The 21,191-nt window shown below is 39.7% G+C and overlaps 1 protein-coding gene across 1 annotated transcript in view; it reads left to right on the top strand.

Moving 5' to 3' along the window:
* CDYL (chromodomain Y like) overlaps positions 1–6,601 on the top strand; it is a 103,711-nt gene extending 97,110 nt beyond the window's left edge. The window contains exons 6-7 of the mRNA XM_057369143.1: positions 3,538–3,681; positions 4,688–6,601. Of these exons, the coding sequence (XP_057225126.1) occupies positions 3,538–3,681; positions 4,688–4,846 (303 nt within the window). The 3' untranslated portion in view covers positions 4,847–6,601. The remainder of the gene's footprint in view (positions 1–3,537; positions 3,682–4,687) is intronic.
* Positions 6,602–21,191: the final 14,590 nt, after the last annotated feature.

The raw sequence follows: 21,191 nt of genomic DNA, 5'->3' as shown, positions 1-21,191 counted from the left end.
GAAACAAGTGCTTGTAGCTACACCTGTTGTTCCAAAATTGCTGTTTATTATAAAASCTTTTTTTTTCCCCGTAGGCACTTAGTGATTTAAAAATATATATTTCAATATATTAAAACACCAGTTTTAAAAGATCTAATAGCTTATTGTGTCATATCTGGATTTAGTTATTATAAAAGAACAGAAAAGGTAACTGAAATAGATTAACAGTTATAAGAGTATCTTTAATATYTTAGCATGTTTCAAACTACTGATTGTTCCTTTCCCTTTTTATTTGGCCATCCATCCATTCATCCATTCATTCCATCCATCCTCGTCCTTTAAAGACTTGTGGTTGTTACTTTTCATTTTATTTAGAAGTTGTACAAAAAACACAAGAAGCTCTTCCCTAGTGTATTCTTTCATGTGTGTTTGTCAATGCTCTCATTCTTAAATATAAAGATTTACATTGAAAGCTTCCAGTGGTAACAATTCCATAATGATCAGTGCAAAAGGGGAAAAACGTCCAGTTTTCTTACTTGACTCTCTGCAGCACAGCAGTGTCTCTGGGACAAAGCTGAACTTTACTCAGCACATTTCATGAAATATGTTCAGAATCCATACTGAAGGCTTTGATATAGAAGCATGCTTTTTGTCTGTAAAAAAGAGAGAGAAAAGTCAGCAGGAAGATGTCATGAAAGAAATGCAAAACATTCAGGGGGAAAAATAAACAAAACAAAGAATTAAGGCATCTATATGCATCATAACATTTTCTACAAATATATCAAATACAGCAGTAGTATTCCCATTGCTAACTCTTGTCAGTCAGACTTAAAATGCAATGTTGTTAGCTGTAGCTGTGTCAAAATCTTCAGTTGCAAGATTACTGGAAATATCTTCCATGTGGGGTCAGTTGCCTTCTGTGGGTGAGCAGGTGTGTCATGGATGGGTTGTTTTTTTTTTCTTCACAAACATTTTCAACTGTGGGCTTATTAAAGGAAATTTGAAGCCCAAAGCTTAGGATTCAAAACAGATAGCATCTTGGAAAAATACCAAGTATTTTAGAAGTGTTCTTAAACTTGGCTTTTGAGTTTTGTAATAGACATTAGCATGGTGTCTGTATGGGGAGATATTCCTGTGTGTCTGCCATGGAGTTCTTGCTCTGGTTGTCTGGTCCCAGTTATAAAGCACAACAGCTGTGATTAAGCATCACACACTGAGTTTCCTTGTCCATCCCCAGCATGCTTGGAAGTRTTTCTTATGCTTTTCTGTCATGAGGGATATGTGTTTCTGTAGTGMCTGTAGGATCAGCCAGGATCTGGGMTGATGCAGAGGYCRGCTGCCTCCTGATCATAGTGCATGAGGGCTGAGTTGCTCCATGGCCCCTGGTGCCTGTGAGCTTGCACARAAGGACTGTGGTGAGCCTCAAAGTCCTCACTGTAAGAGTCCAGAGGTCCCCATAAAATTCCTCTGTGGAAGGAGACATTTTCTACTCAGAGCAGAAAATGAAGGTTGCTAACGAGAATCTCMTATTAGTGAAATATTTTTATCTTCCTCATTTCTATTGCTGTAGTATATTTCTTGGAAAGTAACCACCAAGTGTGTTAATTTTTACAGMAGGTACAAGGCATGATTATGATTAAAGCTTGTTTAGCAGTTGGTCTCCAGCACATGTTGTGTTTAGATCAAAAGTAAAGATGCCAGAGCAAGACATTTCTCTTCAAAACCTGTCAAGTGAGAACATTAATGGGAATGCTTGTTTTGTGCAAGATATTATGCTAATACTGTGTTACAGCTGGCAGAAATAAAATAACTGCACCATTCTCACTTACGGTGTTTCATGTTCAGGAGAAGTCAGAAGTTGCAACTAAGTTTTAGGGAAAAAAAATGGGTTTCTAGCATTCATTTTTATCCTTGCAAAGATTCATGTGAAGAATATTTAGATTTGACCGCCTGGCTTAAATGCTTGATTTTCCTAACTTCTAGTTAGATTGACTTCACATTTTGATTTTTCATGGAAGTGTTAGGTGTTTTTTTGAATTATTTTGGAAGAATTTTTTTTCACATCTGCATAGGAAAAAGGATTCCTGTTTTAGATAACTGTTTGTACATCACTGATTTTTAGCTAGTATTTCAAGTTGTTATTATTCATATACGTTCTGGAAAATGGGAAGGAATGGTTAGTGAACTTTGTATATTTGATTTTGCATTCACAGACAGTAGATCTGTAAAATATAGAATTTGATCGTAGTGCAAGAGATTTGGGTTTTTATAAACTGATACATGTGAATCACAGCTTTCCATAGTAACTATGAGAGGTGTGCTGATGGTAAAATCAAAGTGAAGTATGGTAGGAAACTGGTTGGGTTTTTTCCTTGCATTCCTAATGGACTGGCAGTCAGAAAGTAAACAGTAGAACCCAACCTTTGTATTTCATTACAAAGGAACAAATAAGAGACTGCGGGGTTTTCAAATTGCTTTATGTGTAAAATGGCAATAGCAGGCACATGGTCTCTACAATAAATAGTTAATTATTAATTAAGTTAATAATTATTTGAGATCCTTAACTGAAAATTGCTGAAATAATTACCAAAATTTCTGTTAGAAAACATTAAAAAACCACAGAATTTTGCCCTTAGAAATGCTACCCCTCTCAGTACTGTGTTTTAGAAAAGCCTTATTTCCTATATTTCAAGAGCCCASTAATGGATTTGTCATATTTTTCAGTGGAAATAAGAAATTAAGAAACAATAAAACTGATTTTTCAAGTTTTTTAAGGTTGACTGTTATTCTTTCTTATTTCCACTGGATGTTTCCATGCAGATGTCACTGCAAACAAAGTTTAACTAGACAGTAAACTTCACTGCAGCTAGAATTAAAGTGGTTGTAGGACAAAGTTTTGATGGGAGAATTGGTAAATAGTGAAGTGCATGATAATTACAAATGAAAAACAGTTACAGAACTAGAGAGAACATTTTGTTACATAGAATGTAGTACTCAATTCTGTATCTTTAAACTATGTGCAAGATCTTTTAAATGCTGTTGGTTTTTTAATAAGACTACTATATCAACTCAGGACTACTATATCATGATTTATCAGATCAATATTGGACTCTTGAGGAAAATGTGAATGTTTATTTTCTATGAATTTGGTSAGAAATTGGAATATGTTTTAAAGGRCAWGCAATRTATTCATTGCTGTTTTACARATTTTCAGGCATTATAACCTATTCCCACATATACAGATAACCTAGTCAGCAATACTGCAAGAAAGCCAGAGCTAACAAACATTCATGACCAGGAAATGACAAAAGATATTTTCACATTTAACCCTTAATCATAGACCTCCATAATTTAATAAGCACTGCTCTAATACTGGTCAACAGCATGGATCAACCAGCTGTAGGCCAGTATATATATTTTTTCAACTGAAAATTGGAAGAGCTATAATAAAACTATTTCAAATCGTGCAGGCATTTTTCTTATTTGTTTTGAACATTTTTCCTTTGATGAGTTTGTCTCATTACATTTCATACCAGAAGTAACTTTTTATCCCTTCAGGCCAATGAAATGTTGTTCAGTGGAAGGAAGTTGACGGCGCAGGAAGCTTGTGCCAAAGGACTTGTCTCCCAAGTGTTCTGGCCGGCAACATTCACRCAGGAAGTAATGGTTCGAATTAAAGAACTTGTCACATGTAATTCAGTTGTAAGTTTCCTTTATCTTCTTGTATTTTTATGATTAGATTAATAAGAATTAATCTAAGTAATATTAGACTGCATCTTTTTGTCCCTCTTAAAAAAGGAGCACTTTCATGAACAAGAACTGTGTTATAGTACAAATGTGTTTTGACAGATTTTTGTTTATCTTTCTGGTTTTGGGGTTTTTTTTTAAGATTCTTTTAAAAGTCTCTATCTGACTATTAACTACAGTGTATTGTTGCATATGATAAGGAACGTAAACCAGCATTGGATTTTTATAATATAAATTGTTGCTAACATAGTTGCTGAAGTCCAACTCATTCTAATCAACCAATAAATGGTTGCCCTAATGTCTGCACAGAAACACAAAAATCTTGAGTTAGCTTGAGTTGTAATTTAAATTACCAAGGAAATAAATACAGCCTTTAACATTTTGCTGGACTTAGTTTCATGAGTAACATCTACTGATTGTGTGCACTACTAGCAGTTGCACAGGATAGCATCAAGTAGTGGTAATTTTAACTTTCTTACAAGAAAAAATGMAGTACAGATAAACTGTTCTGTGCATTAGACATTTTGGATTGTTAAAAGCATATTACTTATTTTCTAAACAGAGAGCAAAGGAGATTTTTCAGTATTTTAAGTGCTCAAGAAATCAAGATCAGCCCAGTTACTATAACAGTTTTGGATAATAATGGGCCTTTGCCAATATGGACTTGCACTTTTCTGTAATTATCAAACCATATATATGTGTATTCATAGTTATTTTCACACTTGTGCACTTTTAAATTGTGCTGGTATTAGGTAAATGAAATTTTGTGTGATGCTACAAGAAAGATGACTTTGAGAAACATTTCTTACAGTCATAGTATGTCCATGAATTGTTAAGCTTAAGTTCGTAATCAGTTGTATGGTTCATCCATACAAACGTGTTATATACTGATAGAAGTGCATGTAGGGCTCAGTTCTCAGGCAATGCTAACCCAGCTCCCCCTTTTTAAATTTTGGCCTAGGTACTTGAAGAATCCAAAGCTTTAGTACGCAACATCATGAAGGTGGACTTGGAACAAGCAAATGAAAAGGAGTGTGAAGTTTTGAAGAAAATCTGGGGCTCAGCACAAGGGATGGATTCAATGTTAAAGTATCTGCAGAACAGAATTGATGAATTCTGATGAGATGCCCATTGACACTGGAATTGTATTTCTTGGACACCAGGGCAAGCAAAATATGCCTGTTTAAAAAAAACCTTATATAAACTAACCCCTTGCTCAGCTTGGGAACAGGAGTGGACACACACACCCCCTCCCCTCTATTGTCAAGGGGTTTAAAAGTACTGTATCACTTAAATTTGAACAAAACTCCTTTCTCCCTGATTGTTACATGCAGATATATACATACACAAGTGTATGTGTGTGCATATATCTATATATGTCTTTTATATATATATAAATATATATAAATGTAATATGTGTGAGTGTGTATGTAGACACACACACACAAGCTAAAAAATGATAGAGTGCACTACCAAACATCTCTTTAAAAGCTCTAGTTTTTGTTATCTTTGGCTAGTACTGTATCAAATAGAGAATGAATTAAAAAGTGAATGGTGTTGCATTATTTTCTGTGTGGCAGGGAAGTCTGGAATAATGCTTTTCTTTTTCATGAGAATACAGAACTGAAACGGGTATTAGCCAGCCCTTGCTTTCTCTGCCCAACGAGTCAGCTTAGAGAAAAGGCATTTTCTCTCAGAAGAAGGTTTAAATACCTCACGTAATGGAACATTCTAAAATTCTGGGGTAACTAAACCCTACTATGCTTAAATCACACATATCCCCAAAAAGAGAGTGTGCTCAGGATTAATGCTAAGGAAACACTCTGTTATTTTTTGGGGGGGAGGTAGAGAGTGGTGGGGAGGAAGGGGCAGGAATATGTCTGATTCTTACCCAGATAACATGAAGAAACCACTGTCTCTTAGGGAAAGGGAATGAGGGAGAGCCAGAGGGAAAAGGGGGAAGGAAAAAAAAAAAAACCAACATAAAAAAACTTGTTTTGCAGTATTAGTGAATCACTGAATATCTTATGTATGAATATCCTAAGTTATAAGTTAGTTTTAGTGGGTTTTTAAAAAGCCTCTCTTGAGTTTTTTTTTTGTTTGTTTGTTTTTGTTTTGGGTTTTTGTTTTGTTTGGGATTTTTTTTTTTGGTTCATGGGGTTTTTTTTAAAATAACTACATAAGTGCTTCTGTTGCTGGGTGAAAATACTACTTTATATACTGTTTGGGTTTTGTTTTCAGTTCTTTTTTCCTATTTGCTGGTTTAATTGATGTATTACACCAAAAATACATTTTATGTTCATAAATTTTAGGTTCACTTAGAATATATTATTTAATAAGTTAAAATTCTTTTGGCACACTATTAAGTAAAAAAAAAACCTCTTAAAAAAAAACTACCTTATATTAGATGTTTAATGTTCTTTGTCTATGCTTTTTTATTATTTGAAATATACACTATATGCAGTATGGTGTAAAAGAGTGCCCTGTGTAAATAGACCTATTTTGCATTCCTTTCAGGAGTGGTTATTGATTCCTGACTGCAGATATCTATTATTACTTGGGTATCTGTGCTTACAATCTTATGAATGTATTATGAAGAATGAAAAAGAAATCAAACCTTATTTTTGTACAGTTTTGAACTTTTTACTTGGAACTGACCCACCWCCCCTTCCCAGTGGAGAGCTGTACAGTGTGTAAATCTGCCTTTACCTTGGATTGGTACAGTATTTTTGCATCTGTGGGACCTACTTCTTTGTTCTAGTAGTTTGAACTATATATAAACTGTACAATCTGTAAAGTTTTTATAGAATAAATATTCAGCTGTGAAAACTGGTTAAATAAAACTAATATTTCTTAACACATTTTAAATATGGTTCTCTTATAGAGTTGTCTTTTTCAAAGACATTTCCATTCTAATTTTAAAGTAAAAGTTGCTGAAACAAATCTTGTAAATTAGAGGCTTTAATATTTATGTTTTATTTGTTTAAAAAGCTCTTAATTTCCTTCTAATTAAAACTTGAATATTAATTTATTGATGCAAATTATATAGAAGTTTTCTCTTACAGGAGGTAGATGGGGAAAGAAGACATAGGGAGTCATTATGCTTTTAATTATCTTGTTAGAGTTCAAACAAATGTTCAATAAATGTTTCTTTGCAATCTCTTAAAAATAGGTCATTTTCCCTACAATGGTGGGGATTAAATTAGAATTCCTAGGTTGAATTTGATTTTAATTGAACAGAGAAGTAAAGATACSTTTACCTACATGTTTTGTACTGTTAAGTCTTGTGGAGTTAGACTCCAATTTCTACAAGGATCCCTTTTCTGGCACCTCTAAGGGCATAGTGTCCATAGCTRTTTCTATCAGGTGGGGGATTATTTATGCTTTCCTTAAACATGAAAGAACTGTTAAAATGAACACATTTAGAATTAAATCAGTTGAAGGTACAGGCACATCAACTGAAAAAATAATTCTACTTCTTTTTTTTTTTGTGTTCCTATCAGTCCAACTGTTATGCTGCCTCCAGTTTGCATGATAAAATGTGAATAAGGTGGTRACTATTTAAATTCCTGTCTGATTGCAAAAAGTCCTTAATTCAGGCCACTTCCTATACACTGTCAGTAACTAACTTGACACTATTAACAAATTATATTCTCGAGCATAATTAATGGACACCTTTTGTCCATACAATGAGCTACAGCAATATTGCTTTTTCAGGCAAATACTGACACATTGTTTTCAGTGGGTCAGTAAATATCTTTTGATGTGTGTGAAGGTTACAGTCGAGTCTAGCTTTTTCTGCAAAGCCATAATAGAACAAAGACAGAAACAATATAAACCAGGAGGAAAACCTGAGATCATAAAAGTGACTTTAGACATTGTAAAATGAGTATTTTCAAGGCTTCTCTTCACTGAAGAGACAGGTCTTTGTCAAGCCTGATTCACTGCTCATGCTGGTACTGTTCTACATGAACTTGCAGTATTGCATAGATTAATTAACCTCAAGCGTCAGATCTACTCTCTGATGTCTGAATGGAGCTGCAGTCACAAAGATTCTCCCCGGCATGGGCAAACCGTGCAGGCAGCATTATTTCGAAAGCTCCAGTTTCGGGGTCACAGCCTCCCAGCAGTAGTGGTACCTCAAAATGGCTCTTCTATCTTAATTCTAGTGTGAATGTTGAGGATTTTGGAGCAGCACAAATAGTTGAACAATTGCAATGCTAGAATATAGAAACAGTATCTTTCTAAATGATGCYATAGGGTTTTGAGGTTTTTTAAAACCAGAAGTTCCCCAGTTTTTCCTTCTTCTGGCATGAAGGCAGATCTGTTTGGGTGCCATGTGTCTAGTCTGTGGCTACTAGACTTGGGCATAATGGTACTGGAACATAAAATTCAGTTAGTCCAAGCCTTGCTTATTCCTGATCCCTACATCTGTCAAGACTATCCATTATCCTGATTGTATCACTACTAGACAATTTGCTTGATTCCTTATGGTAGAGTGATGATGGTATTGTGTAGAGAGAGACAGGCTGTGGCTGTGGCAGCTGTCTGTGTTGGTGCTGAAATTTAAAAGTAGCTCAGGAGCCTTGATAATGCAGTGTAGGAGTCTCCATGACACTCAAGTTCTCTTTCTGGAAGAGAGAGCCCAGGGACAACCTGAACCAGCAAACTGAGAARCAGTGGCCACTGGACTGCACTAAACACTAAGGCTTTCCCCATGGAGGATCTATGCCATTCAGATTTATTTTTGGAAGAAGAGACCTTTGCTCCTGATGAGGAAATGCCTGGTCCAAATGTACGCGGAGCTGTTTGAAAGCCACCTGTGTGCACTTAATCGCACCTGCTGGGACATTACTCTGAGCAAGAATGGAAAGCAGAGCAAGGKCTTAACTCAGGATAAGCTGACCTACAACAAAAAGTATTTTGGGGTATTTGAGTATTTTAACCTCTGTAGACTTTAAATTTGTTCCATCTTCCTAATTTGAATAAATCCAGGATTTGAAACTATTTGGCTTAGCAAGTCCTCTACTGGATTGACAACAGTGCTAAGAGACACTTCTGTGTACTTCAGAAGCTGCACCATTATCATGCTGGAATAAAGGTTCAGGGGAATTAAATTGTCTCTTTAGGTAGGATTCATTTCTTACATCAGGGATGTTTAAAAGAAAAAAAAAAAAATCCCACATAATACTGACCTATAAATTGCTTAACCTTACTGATGCAGTTCATTCTTTAACCAAGCAGTGGATAAAGTAGGACTTTAGCCAGCTAGGGAATGAGGCAGCAAATAAAACATTTCTGGCCAAATGGACAGGAAAACCTGTCTTCAATAAATGGAGCCAATGCTCTGCATCGTTTTGGTGGTGGAAGTTAAGACAATTTCACCTTCATCTGAGGCACAACAATTATGGTTCTGAGAGTATGAGGAGAGTAGGAGGGAGGAAATGCCTTGATTCAATTACAGTTTGCCACATGATTTTCCATCCTAAGGATCTGCCAGTAGCTGTCAACACAGACTGTTGCAGAGCTCACAGTAGACTTGGAGTTGGCAACCTTCAGTCACGCAGCACGGGAGTTCAGCTCTAYTGAAGATGGCACACTGGTAAATTGCCTTTCCAAAGAAAGAAGTATCTAGAAGGAGAGCAGCTGTATGGCATAAGACCACTGTGGTCCTGCTTTGTACTGGCCCTCAGATTTCTCCAGAAAATACTTCACTCACAGCTATCTGCATTTTCTTTCCCTGTTCGGGAGGGATATGACTGGCAAAGTCCTGCATCAAACTTCCTATCAGACATACCCCAAATAAATTATCTCCTGAGGTACTCACAGGATGAAAARCAGTTCAATGGGTGAAGATATTGAAGCATAATGCAAAATGAGAAAATGGTGTTGAATTTCTAGTCCTCCTCATCCATCCTGCACAGCTAAAAATACAACAAAAGCAGATTTAGAAACCACAAAAAAAGCATCMTGTAGGAAGTAAAAGGAGCTACAGGAAAAAGCAAAGGAGTGGCAGCTATTCTCCCTTAGGTCCTCACTCTTATTGTGCTCAGTTCTGGAAGAGCTACAGTCAGCAAGAWCACCATGTGGATGCATACCTGTTCCACACAGTCTGGAGGACATTGTCAGTACCTACRTCTAAGCTTGGATTTTGAGTCTCAGACCCTGGTCCTCAGAGCAGTCTTCAACCACCCTGACTCCATCTCCTGGAAGGGCAACATAGAGAAGGGGAGGCTCAGGCAGGATCTCATCAATGTAAATAAACACCCACCGGGCAGTGCAAAGAGGATGGAGTCAGGCTCTTTCCAGTGGTGCCCTCAAAACGCAGGTGGCTCCCTCTGAACAGCAGGAAACACTTCCTTAATGTCAAGCTGACTGAGCACTGGCACAAGTTCCCTAGAGAGGCCGTGGAGTCTCCATCCTGGTACTCAGGATTCTGGTGGTACAAACTTCTGAACGCGGTCCTGGGCAGACAGCACATGGTGGTCCTGCTGTTGCAGGGGTGGGTGACACCAGATGACTGCCACAGGTTAAAAAAAGCAAACACCAACTTGTATTCATTTTCCAGCTCTCCGGTCATCATCACAAACCTCTGGCTTGGACTGCAGGGTCATCAAGCTCTGCAACACTGCAGGCTTTAGTCTTTGAGAACCCAACTTGTGCTGGMTGACACCAAGTGATCCAGAACAGGCATAAGTACAGCTCAACTCATGGGAGCGACCTCAACACATTTCAGATAAAACAGGCCATCATTTACTCTGCCTTGAAAAAGCATAACGAAAGGTTATTAATTCAAAGAAAAAGAAATTTATTTCTTCTAGGATAAACAGGATTGCAATACTTAACCCAAACAAATCCATCCCTTCCACCTGGAACATTGCTTTGGCCTCAGCAACTCCTTGCAATTTTGCATTTTCTTCCAAATTGTGCCTCAATCAATGAAGCTGAACAGTTCCCCAACCCTGGCAGTCATGCTTGAGCAGAACCAGACAGACCACTTGAGAGGACAGCAGCTACTGTGAGCCTTTAGAGCCACTGTAACACATCCACTTTAGAGACACTGTACAGTGTCTTCTGAGTCTAACTTACTAAACTCATACTACAGAGCAACTGTGTAACTCTGCAAGATGAGAAGTCAACTCATAACGCTCTAATAAAGCAGTATTTCCTAGATGCTGCTTTCCAAGTCTTTCCAAGACTCTCCAGCAAAATATTCTGCCTGGCAGACAAAACTATACCATTTGTCTCAGTAGGAAAAGRCACTTGTTGAGGCCAGCCCCAACGTCATGYGCTGAATAAACAGACTGCTGACAGTAGCAACTTTTGTGAAATGCTCCTTACAAATATAAGGTTTTTGGAATTCACYGAGCTTGCCAAGATGGGCTGAGATCTTTTACCAAACCATTACTCAAAAAACYGAAACAAATCTAAAACCACCTGCTATGCCAGGAATAACCTAAACAAACACTTCTGTAGAAATCATGCTTGCATTTTGTGATGTAAAGCAAAAATTACAAAATAATATTTTCTTTCCATGTCCTAATGTTAAAAGATGCAATATCCCCATATTTCTTTCCTTCTCTCCACTGTATACACACACCTTYCACTCCTGCCTTTATGCTCAGAAAGATYGGTGGGGATTKAAGCTTGAAACTTGATAAACCCAGAACTTACATGCTGGAAGCATTATTTTGGATGCTAAGTAACATTTAACAAAACCAAAACAGTGCAGAGCTGGGAGTTCTTAAACTGAATGACCCCTTGAATCAAGGGGATCAAAATAAGAGAACAAAGGGAAGCCACTGTGGCCACTAAAAGTTTTTCTGCTTGGTTCTTGGTAGGCTTCTCAGGACCAATCATGTCAAAATAAAAGCCTGCAAATTTAACTTCGTTATCTCAAGAGCTGTAACACCCACAGAAGTATTCCTGAATACAGTATTTTGCTGTATCTAAAAATAATTGAAGTCACACTTTTATTTATTAATGTGTCTGAAGGAATTACATGTTGGCAGAAAATTGTATTCTGGATGGAGTTGAAAGCAGTCCATGCATCCAAGGGAAGAGAAAGGAAAATGTCAGGTCTTGACATCATTTTTCTTGAAGAAAAGTTAACCACAGCAGCCAGTCTGATGGAGGTACCATGGGCAACAGTTCCATAATCTTTTGGACATTTTGGATGATCTCTTTCAGCTCTTGAGAACAGGTTTAGTTTCCCCATGAATCACAAACATCTGAAGTAATTGACATTAGTTCATGGGGCAGCAGAATTGGTTCCAATACCTTCAACAGAAGCTCTCTGCAAATTGTTAATACTAATGACATAAAGCAGGAAATCTGGAAATCTCTCACAATCCATTCTCAGAATAAACTTTTAGAAAATAATTCACATCCCTGATTATTCTGAAAGGTCCTGGCACAAGAAGATAGGCTACTTTTCAATACTTAAAAAAATACAGCCCCAAGGTTTACAGTTCAAGTTCCCTACAATGGGTACCCCCATGGTCACACCAACYATTCAGATTAAGGCAAATGTACTTTTTCACATTCACTTAATTCTTTCCCATTCTGCTACAGGTTTAGACATCATAGCTCAGCAAATGGATTTGTCAGACATTCAACAGTTTAAACATAATTGGTTAAAAACATAGTTTTCAATGAGGAAAAGAAAAAGTAGCAAGTGCACAAGAATTCTATTAATGAGGTACCTCAAAACCTGAAAATAAGTGAGGAGTTTCTGGGAAGCTGTGGTTAGCCCACATTTAAAATGCCATTTGGCTGCCTCACCACACTTCCCAACAGCAGGACAGGTCYACCCAATGCTCACAGGGTAAGTTAATGCTTTGGGAGCAAAACTCACTGAACAAGAGATGTGGCACATCTCCGACATACAGGCATTAAAACTGCAATTTTGCCACTGAACTGGGACAGGACCCGARGGAATGGCCTGGAGTTGTGTCAGGGGAGGTTTAGGTTGGATATTAGAAAAAGGTTCTTCACCTAGAAGGTGGTTGGGCACTGGAACAGGCTCCCCAGGGCAGTGGTCACAGCACCAAGCCTGACAGAGTTCAAGAAGTGTTTGGACAATGCTCTCAGGCACAGGAGTCACACTTGGATTGTGCTGTGCTGGGCCAGGATTTGAACTTGTGATCCTCGTGGGTCCCTTCTGACACTGGATACTCTGTGAGTCAATGATTCTAAGCAATACAGCAGACTGTAGTGCTAATATATAAAAAAACCGTTAAACTGTTGAGTCAAATGAAAATCATCCAGAAGTTCCTGAGAGGGATTGATTGGCTGAAAATAAATGAGACTTCAGAAATCCTCAGCAGAATATTGTATCCCAAGAAGTCAGTTTGAACACAGAGAGTTCCCTGATGGATAATATCTGGCCAGCAATAAATAACTTGACACACCATCATTATTTCCCCATCTCCGACTTTTCCAAAGCTCCTGTCTCTCATCCTGATGAAGAAGAGCAGCTGTAACCCAAGAAGAGCTGCAGCACCAGCAGTGGGGCCCGGAGATGGGTTATCTCTGGCAGCATGAGGCACGAGGGAGAGGAGCACTGGATCTTCCCTCTCAGGCCCTCCCTCCGACTGAAACCACTTGCACAGACAAAGGAGAATCAGAGCATCCCACCCGGAATCCATGGAGCACAACAAAGGCACGGCTCCTCCGCAAGGATGACAGCCAAGATTAAGGATCTTCTACACCAGTTTTTGCTATCACACCCTGCAGGAGCTCTGTTTGAGGAGCTGAGACGGCTCCGTGCCTGCGCTGCTGCCTGCACGTCACTGATGGTGGAAGAGCAGAGGCAGCACTGCTCAAGTTACAGCCTTGCCCCATTTCCCCACGATATCAAGGCACTATCAACACCTCACAGGCTGATCCCTGTGATCTGCACCTTCCAGYGTGCTCTCCCTGATAACCATCCACTCCTACACCCTAGGCTTGGAAAGGAGTTCTCCAGGAGCCTGACAGAAGAAGTGGCTCATTCCTTCTGGAGACTGTGGGGCCAGAGGCAAGAGTGCAGTAAATGCTGTCCTACGCCAGGCACCCTCAGACCATGGCACTTGCAGCCCAAAGGCTGCTGGGGAGCAGCATCTGGTGCYGGCTCTTTCTTTTTCATGTTTTATGGAAGGGCATCAAAATACTTTGGAAGCKCTCACTGACCAACTGCCCCAGAACTGGCACAGTCATAAATGAGGARTTATGCAAATGCCAAAGCCTCTCAGCCTATGAATTAAAAAAAAAAATTCATAAATTCTCTGTTAAATGATAAAATTTAAAAACCCAGAGCACTGTGCGTCTCCTAGGAGCAAGACCTGGCTTCGTAGGTTGGGGATTTGATCCTGTGGAGTGACACTGCGGTTTGTTGCTGCCTCTGATAGGATTACATTTATCAGGGAGCTGGAGAGCCTCTGTGGCTCTGTATCTCTGCAGGAASCCCTAAGGGGGAAATCAGGGTCTCCTCAGAGCTGACAGGAAAATTTAAGACTTCCTCAAAGAAGAAAAGAAGCAAGGCAGAAGAAATCTGAGGGAAGAAGTGGAGCTATTCCTAACAATCATGATAATTGCAGTTTTGTAAGTTAGACTGGCTGGATGCCCAGAATGGGTAAAAAGATCCTCAAACCAGCTTAACTGACAAGCACATAGCCATTTGCACAGCCCTGCAGCCAAGTAAAACGACCTCCAACTTTTCAAAATTCTTTGCTATAGATTTTCCCTCATACCTACTCTTTTTCATTTGAGCAAATTAACGAACCTAGGCTTTAAGACAGTAGAAAAGTTGGATATTYCTGACAGTAACCATGAGATTTAGAYGTAACTGTCARTAAAAGCGAACAGGAAATAAATCTTGCTTAAATTTTTTAAAACACTTATTTAAAATACGTTTACGATACATAATAAGCAACTACTCACAGACACACAATACATAACATTCAGTAGTCAAATGTATGTTCTGCATGGATAACGTACCCAAGGAGTTTAGCAGGTTTTGCCCATTGTAAGAATTTTAGCCACATTTTTGTCTCTTATGTTCTTTTTTTAAAGGTTTCTCTAACAAGTCACCCAATTACCTTTGCATCGTGACCACTTTGCTCAGTTTCATCGCCCTGCACAATGACCTACCATTGTTGCAGTACAATTTCTGAAATCAACACTTGTGAAAATCTGAAATGTTCACAAAACTGCAGACCAGGGCCTCCCAGCATGGCTTCAGAAGCTTCACTTTAATGATTCTTGGTGCAAGATTATATATGACGGGGAAACTTACAGAAGGAATTCCAGGAACTCTACAGGTAGACATCAGGTATCCTCCTTGATGTCTTCTGTAGTAAACCAAAAGCTTAATTTTTTTTTAACAAAAGGTGAAACACTGAAATTATTTTGGACTGTTACTTGATCTGTAGAGGCTTTTCCTGCCTAGAAGGAATTAATCCAAGTGGTAGTTTTCTTTCTTTAGCAGGAACTACACATCCCCGATTGAATCATACAAAATACAGAATTATGAGAAATTGTGTCCCTCAGGTTTACTGAGGGAAGAGGCAGGAGCCACATGAAGCAGGACCCCTGTGAGGTTGGGCACAGCATTCCTGCTCATCTCTGAGATCAGCGTGGTGTCTGCCCATGTACTCAGCATCCTTCATCCCTCCCTGCTGCGTTGCCCTTGTCCAACCAGCCTGGAAGCAGAACTTCACCAACGCTCAGAGCAGCTTTTGACAAGGACATGTGAAACCTTTCCCAGCTGGAGAGGCCAGCAAGATCTGGCAAATGAACACGGGTGCTGGAGGAAGCCCAGCGCTCTTCCTGTTTGACCTACCCAGAGCTGCCACCAAACAGCATTAGAGAAACTGAGACATTTAGGCTCTTGATTTCCCATTCACACTGACATGAAGTAGGCCTTGAGCACTGTTGGCTACAATCTGCCCCAAATTATATTTACTATCTAGTTTTAATAAGTTTATCTTTCCTAATGATCATTTTGTATCAGGAGAGAATAAGCAGTCCCTCAGGATCTGGTTCCTTTATCCTTAGGCCTCCGTAATATGCTGCCTTCTCAGTCCYTGTTGCCAGCTCCCACATGCTCAGAATGGTATAAATCACAATTTTATCTAATCTGCATCTTTTCTAATGAAAAGAAAGCCCATTTCTCTCCTAGCATTATGTCAGTATTCATCTTTGAAGTCCCCTGGAGCTGCATCTGATTCATACCAGAGTGCAAAAATGGCCGGAGCACAATCCTTTGGTTGCCTTTATTCAAATCCTTTAGTCTGTTTTGCTGTTATCCATCTTTCCCACAAACCCAACTCGATGCCTGCTAGCACAATGCACAGTACCCTGGCTCAAAACTCACTGTTTGTGCTGCTCTGGACACATCTCTTTCGCTGCCCCCCCAGCTTGGCCGTGCTTTATTTATTCTGCTGTCTTGTGCCAAAGGCTGAAGTCACAGTTTGAGTTTTCAGTTAACTCATATCCCTAACTCTTTTTCCTGTTTTTATTGCCTTTCCTCACAACTATTATCAGGTTTGAAGAGCTCAGTCTTTTTCATACCTGCCATGTATTTACATAATGGACAACTGTGGTTTATTTTCCTTTGCCCCCTTCTCATGCAAACCCAGCAGCTCACAATACTCCATCCTTGTGCATTTGCACATCACCTGGGATAATCTGGACCTCACAGTGACTTGAGGCTTGAGAAATATGAAGCTATTTTGGCTCTGTTGTGATTCTGAACCCTAGCAGCCAACTTCCCTCTTTCAAAATGTCATTTTTCAACAAAACCCACAGGCTTTTAGACTCTAATTCATCCCAAAAATACATGCAGATGAACGGGCTCCAGCCAGCTCTCATTTGCCATGAAGCCAACATGCTAATAGAGCTCCATCTTTGCTTTCAAAAACCTCATGACAGGATAATTAACTTAATAGTCCAGACTTCTCTGGGGTCAGCTTCAATTCCCTTCCCAGCAAGCTTTCCCTGGCTCTTGACAATCTCTTGAAACTGGTTTTCACTATCTCACACTGTTACTGCTCTTGAAAGTCTGTTTTAGGATTTTCCYACATACCAACCTTTTCCATCACCAAGACAAGTCAGATGCTATTGGGAGAKAAGAAGAAAAACAAGGAGTGATGGATCCCCTTGGCAATTCCCCAGTACCTTCTCTGAGACCATCCAGAAAGTTCATGCAGGAAGGGTTTAGACAGCAGGAATATAAAGTTTATACCCTCTGCAATAAAACTGATTGTACTAATTTCAAATTACAGACACAGGGAAATGATTGTAGAGGTCAAAAAAACCCAAAAAAMCAAACTGAAGATTAGTGAAGTCAAGAGAAAGTGAAGTCCACAAGAAGCTGCTGCTTATTTCCACTTCTAARTTGAAACAAAATTCTTTGAAAAATCTGATTCCAGAAAAATATGCCCTAATCCAGGGTCACACAGAAGAGCTCAGAGCTGTTGAGAGGACACAGCTTTAGGGGCCACTGTCACCAGGGGATGCCACCCACAGCAGTACTCACTCATAAACCTGCATGCTTGCAGGGGRATTAACAAAAACATTTAAATGCCTTTCACGGGCAATTATCAAGAGGCTTTTTCTCCTGACATAGTGGTGTCAGGGCAAGGAACCAAGAGAGTTTATACAACACTGATCAGCTGCTTGATTTTTTTTTACATAGATTCTTGTGTTTGTAGAATTCCTCTTAGAACAGGGCTGTATCTCACTTCACTGTGAATGGGATAAACTTAAACATGCTCAGAGGTATTTGGCATGAGTTTACCATCTTAACACTTGGTTCTCTTGTCACCATGAGACTCCCAGATTGTTTRGAGTCAAGTTTGGAAAGAGACATCAGAACCTCATCTCGTGTCTGGAAAACACTGTATATATTTCTAGATTATCTGAAAGATTCAAGGCAAAATTTTTCATGTGCAAGACCAATTTCTAAATTCATTTTCTTCTTTATCCATTTAGACTTGTTTTGCTGAAATTTAATTCAGAGTTTAAAAGGGGCCCACCAGCACCTCTTTAGAGTAGGAGCTGTATGATCTGACACACCTTAAGAATCCAAGCTGCTTCTACCACATCCTCTYAAGTTACAGGGACAAACATCTATGACATTTTGGACAAGTCTGGTTCATGAAGCCATTTCTATGTTATTGATAAAGCTTCAGCCAAACATCCATTGCATGTTACCACCACAGTTTTCAACCCCTTAACTTCGTTTCCAACCAATTTTTTGTGTCCTTGAGAAAATGGCAGGTCTCTGAGGGAAATGAATGATCTCTGAAAGAAAATTTATAAAACTAACAAGCTCCATCTTGGATGTTATAGAATTCATGAGCTAAAGAGGAGATCGAGGTCTCAGTGCTGAGGGCTTTCTGTGCAGATGCTGGTTGTCAGACTACTCCTCCAGAAGAGAGGGCACGAACTCTGCAGTTTGTATTCCCTGAGAAGAAATCCTGCTTCCTCRTCTACACTGACTGTGGTGACTGCTGGCTAAGGGCCAGGTTGGGCAAGCAGGACACCGAGCAGGCCCCTGCCTGCAGCCAAGCCCATCTCCCTGGCTGATTCCTCAGCTTCAGCACAGTGTCTGGTTTTAGAAACAGATGCCAGTGAGCCCAGGAGCACCTGAACTTCCTGAACCAACTCACCAATGCATACTGGAGTAAGACAAGAAAGAGCTTYCCAGATTATGGAGCACCAAAGCAGCCCTGGATGGGGCAGGCCTACCTTCTGACAGACACATTAAAGACATTTTCTTCACAGCTCCCCATCCTAGAGGTCCTTCAGCATATCARTCATTTGATCAAGCCATGTATTAGAGAAGAAGCAGAGAGAACAGCATCTGGATCTAAAACATCTCATGTTCTGTTGAAACTTAGCAGCAACTCTGCTCTTAGCCCCAGGAAGGAAAAGTCAGCATAGATTGTCATTCRCAAAAGAAACAAATCTATAGAAAAAAATTGGCTTTTCTACCCAGTCTGCCAACACCAGTGAAGAGTTTTGCCCAGAGCCTGTGTGCTTTCTCACATGGAAGTGTCATGGCTACGCTCCAAGCTCCCACTTCCATAGGAGTTATCCGAGAAGTTCCCACAGTCAACAATACCTTGGGGACCTGAAAGAAAGCAACRGGAATTCTTCATCATTTAAAAATGCACTCACTTCTCTTCAAGGAAAGGCAGAAATGAGAGAAGTTCCCATGCAAAGTAGCAGGGGAGAAGTTGGGCTGGAAGCCCTTTTGAAGCCACATCTTATATCACTTCCTGAAAACATGTTCAATCCCTGCTGGATCTTGCCCCTCTAAATGTTCATTGCAAGGCACGGAGCTCTGATTTCACTCTGATTTAATGAGAGGCTTAATGTCTAAATGTTTTGAGGTTGCTTGGGGAATAGCAAAGAAAGCCTGGCAGCAAGAAGTAGAGAAAAAGGAAAGAAAAAAATTAGGTCTCTGACCCTTTGAAAAATCAGGGAACCAAAAAGCATCCTACTGAYTCTGCAAAGTTTAAGGGACTTCTATCAACAGAGATCAAAACTTGGCTCCTAAACCTCATGTATAATCCCCAAAATAAAGGTCTGTCTGCTTCCCACCAAATGCATCAATTTTTGCCTAGATCACATAGAACTGACATGCTTATAATGGGAGCCATAATTAATAGTGTTTCAGCAAAACAATGCATGGGAATTTAGCCATGTCTCTCTGCTCAACTGAAAGCAAAGTCCTACAGCTAAAAATCCCTTCCTCTCAGGGAGAGCAGAACAATGAATCTTGCTGCAGAGTGGCATATTCCAGGCAATTACAAGAGCTTCAGACCTCAAAGCTGCACTSTGAGCACGACTGGAACATAAATAGATTAGCAACTGCTATGGACTGCTCTTCCTCCTGATTCACAAAGCATGTTCCCACTTTGGTTTTGGTGCCTTTAATGAAGCACAGCCATTCTTTTCATAAGAAAAGGCATTTCACATTTTTATAAATATCCCAGATGCTTCATGTTACCCTTAGTTACCCTCTGTCCCTCTGTTCTCTGCAATGTTGCTGACTAAATGGAGCCATGTTCTTCCAGCACATTACAGTCCTGCCTCCAGCAGAGCAAACCCCATCCCATTTCCTCCACTTTCATCCTCTCCGGGCAGGTGGAGGAAGAATAAGACTTGTATTGCCCTGAGGCCCTGGCCAAAACCACCCCACTCTGATCAGGAGTCTTCAGCAGAAAACAGATATGGGAAGCATGGAGTCCAGGTTCTCAGGTTAATTCTGTGAGCACTGAATGGTAACCTACGGCTCTCAAATGGTAACCTACGGCTCTCTCAGAGTGCTTTGCAGAGCAAGCAGCATCTCTGAGGCTGTTGCACTGAATGGGAAAGTGTCAGAGCAGCACAGAACTGCTGAGCTACTTGTAAAAGGTCACCCAGCAATTTGTTATTGGGGCTACAACTAAAACCCAGAAGTGTCTATCACATCTCTTCAGGCACCCTTCTCCTTCTGTCTCAAACTGTCTATCCTCATGTCCTGTCCAACCATCTCCACAAAAAACACCAACAAAAAGCCTCAGCCAATTTTCCTCTTCCACCAGAGCAGGTTGCACTAGAATCCAAAAGAGCAGTGTTCTGTGTCTCCAAGTCGGGTAGRTAGCTCACTACTCAGCACACACACTTTTCTGAGCAAAAGAGCAAATGCACTTTGTGGGGCTGGGTATCCAGCCTGAAGGCTGCCGATGCCATTGGGGAATTAATTGCCTACAAATAAGTACCACAGTAGTCTGCTTTTTTAAAGTCTTCAAAACTCTGTAGGAACTGCTGCTTTTTACAGGTATAATCTGAGGGTACTTATATAATTTTAAAGACTTTATTCATGGAACTTGCAAACCCATACTCTGAATTGCTAAATGCCAGCTATTCCTACTGACCTTTAAGATCGGGCACAGAGGTTCCACATGTCTCAGACTGTGATTCCTCGGTATTTAATATGAAAGATGCAAGTCATGCCAACCCGTAGATGTACATCCAACAGTAGAGACATCAGTGACACCAGGAACACACCACCACCTTCCTGTCAAATCAGTCACAAGTACATGATATGGCATTTAAATCAATTATGGGGAAACGAAAACACCAGGAGAACTAAAGCTGACCATAAATCAGGCCCAAGAACTGATGTATCACTGCTTTTGTATTTTGCCCTGCAAAAGCTGACCATTTAAATTCTTCATTTCCTTCAATAACAAAGAAAACTCTCTTCATAAATAGTAATTGGTGTTGTACAAATAGCAGTGTAGTGCCTAGTTTGTTAAGGATTTTTGCCAATTCCAAACTACAAAAACTTTTGAAAATWGCCATGTAATAGCACTAGTTTCCTATAGAGTCTCAAGATAAAGCCTTTTTCCAAAAAAAATACATTCTCCTTTTAGCAGTGCTGAAGAAGGCTAAAAACTTCAACAGTGATGAAATTAGAAATAATT

This window comes from Malurus melanocephalus, unplaced genomic scaffold (genome assembly GCF_030028575.1).
Source record: "Malurus melanocephalus ecotype Western Australia unplaced genomic scaffold, MMel_1.1 scaffold_103, whole genome shotgun sequence".
NCBI classification, from domain to species: Eukaryota; Metazoa; Chordata; class Aves; order Passeriformes; family Maluridae; genus Malurus; species Malurus melanocephalus.
The sequence above is the reverse complement of the archived record's forward strand: the minus strand, read 5'-3'. Positions and strand labels throughout refer to the sequence as shown.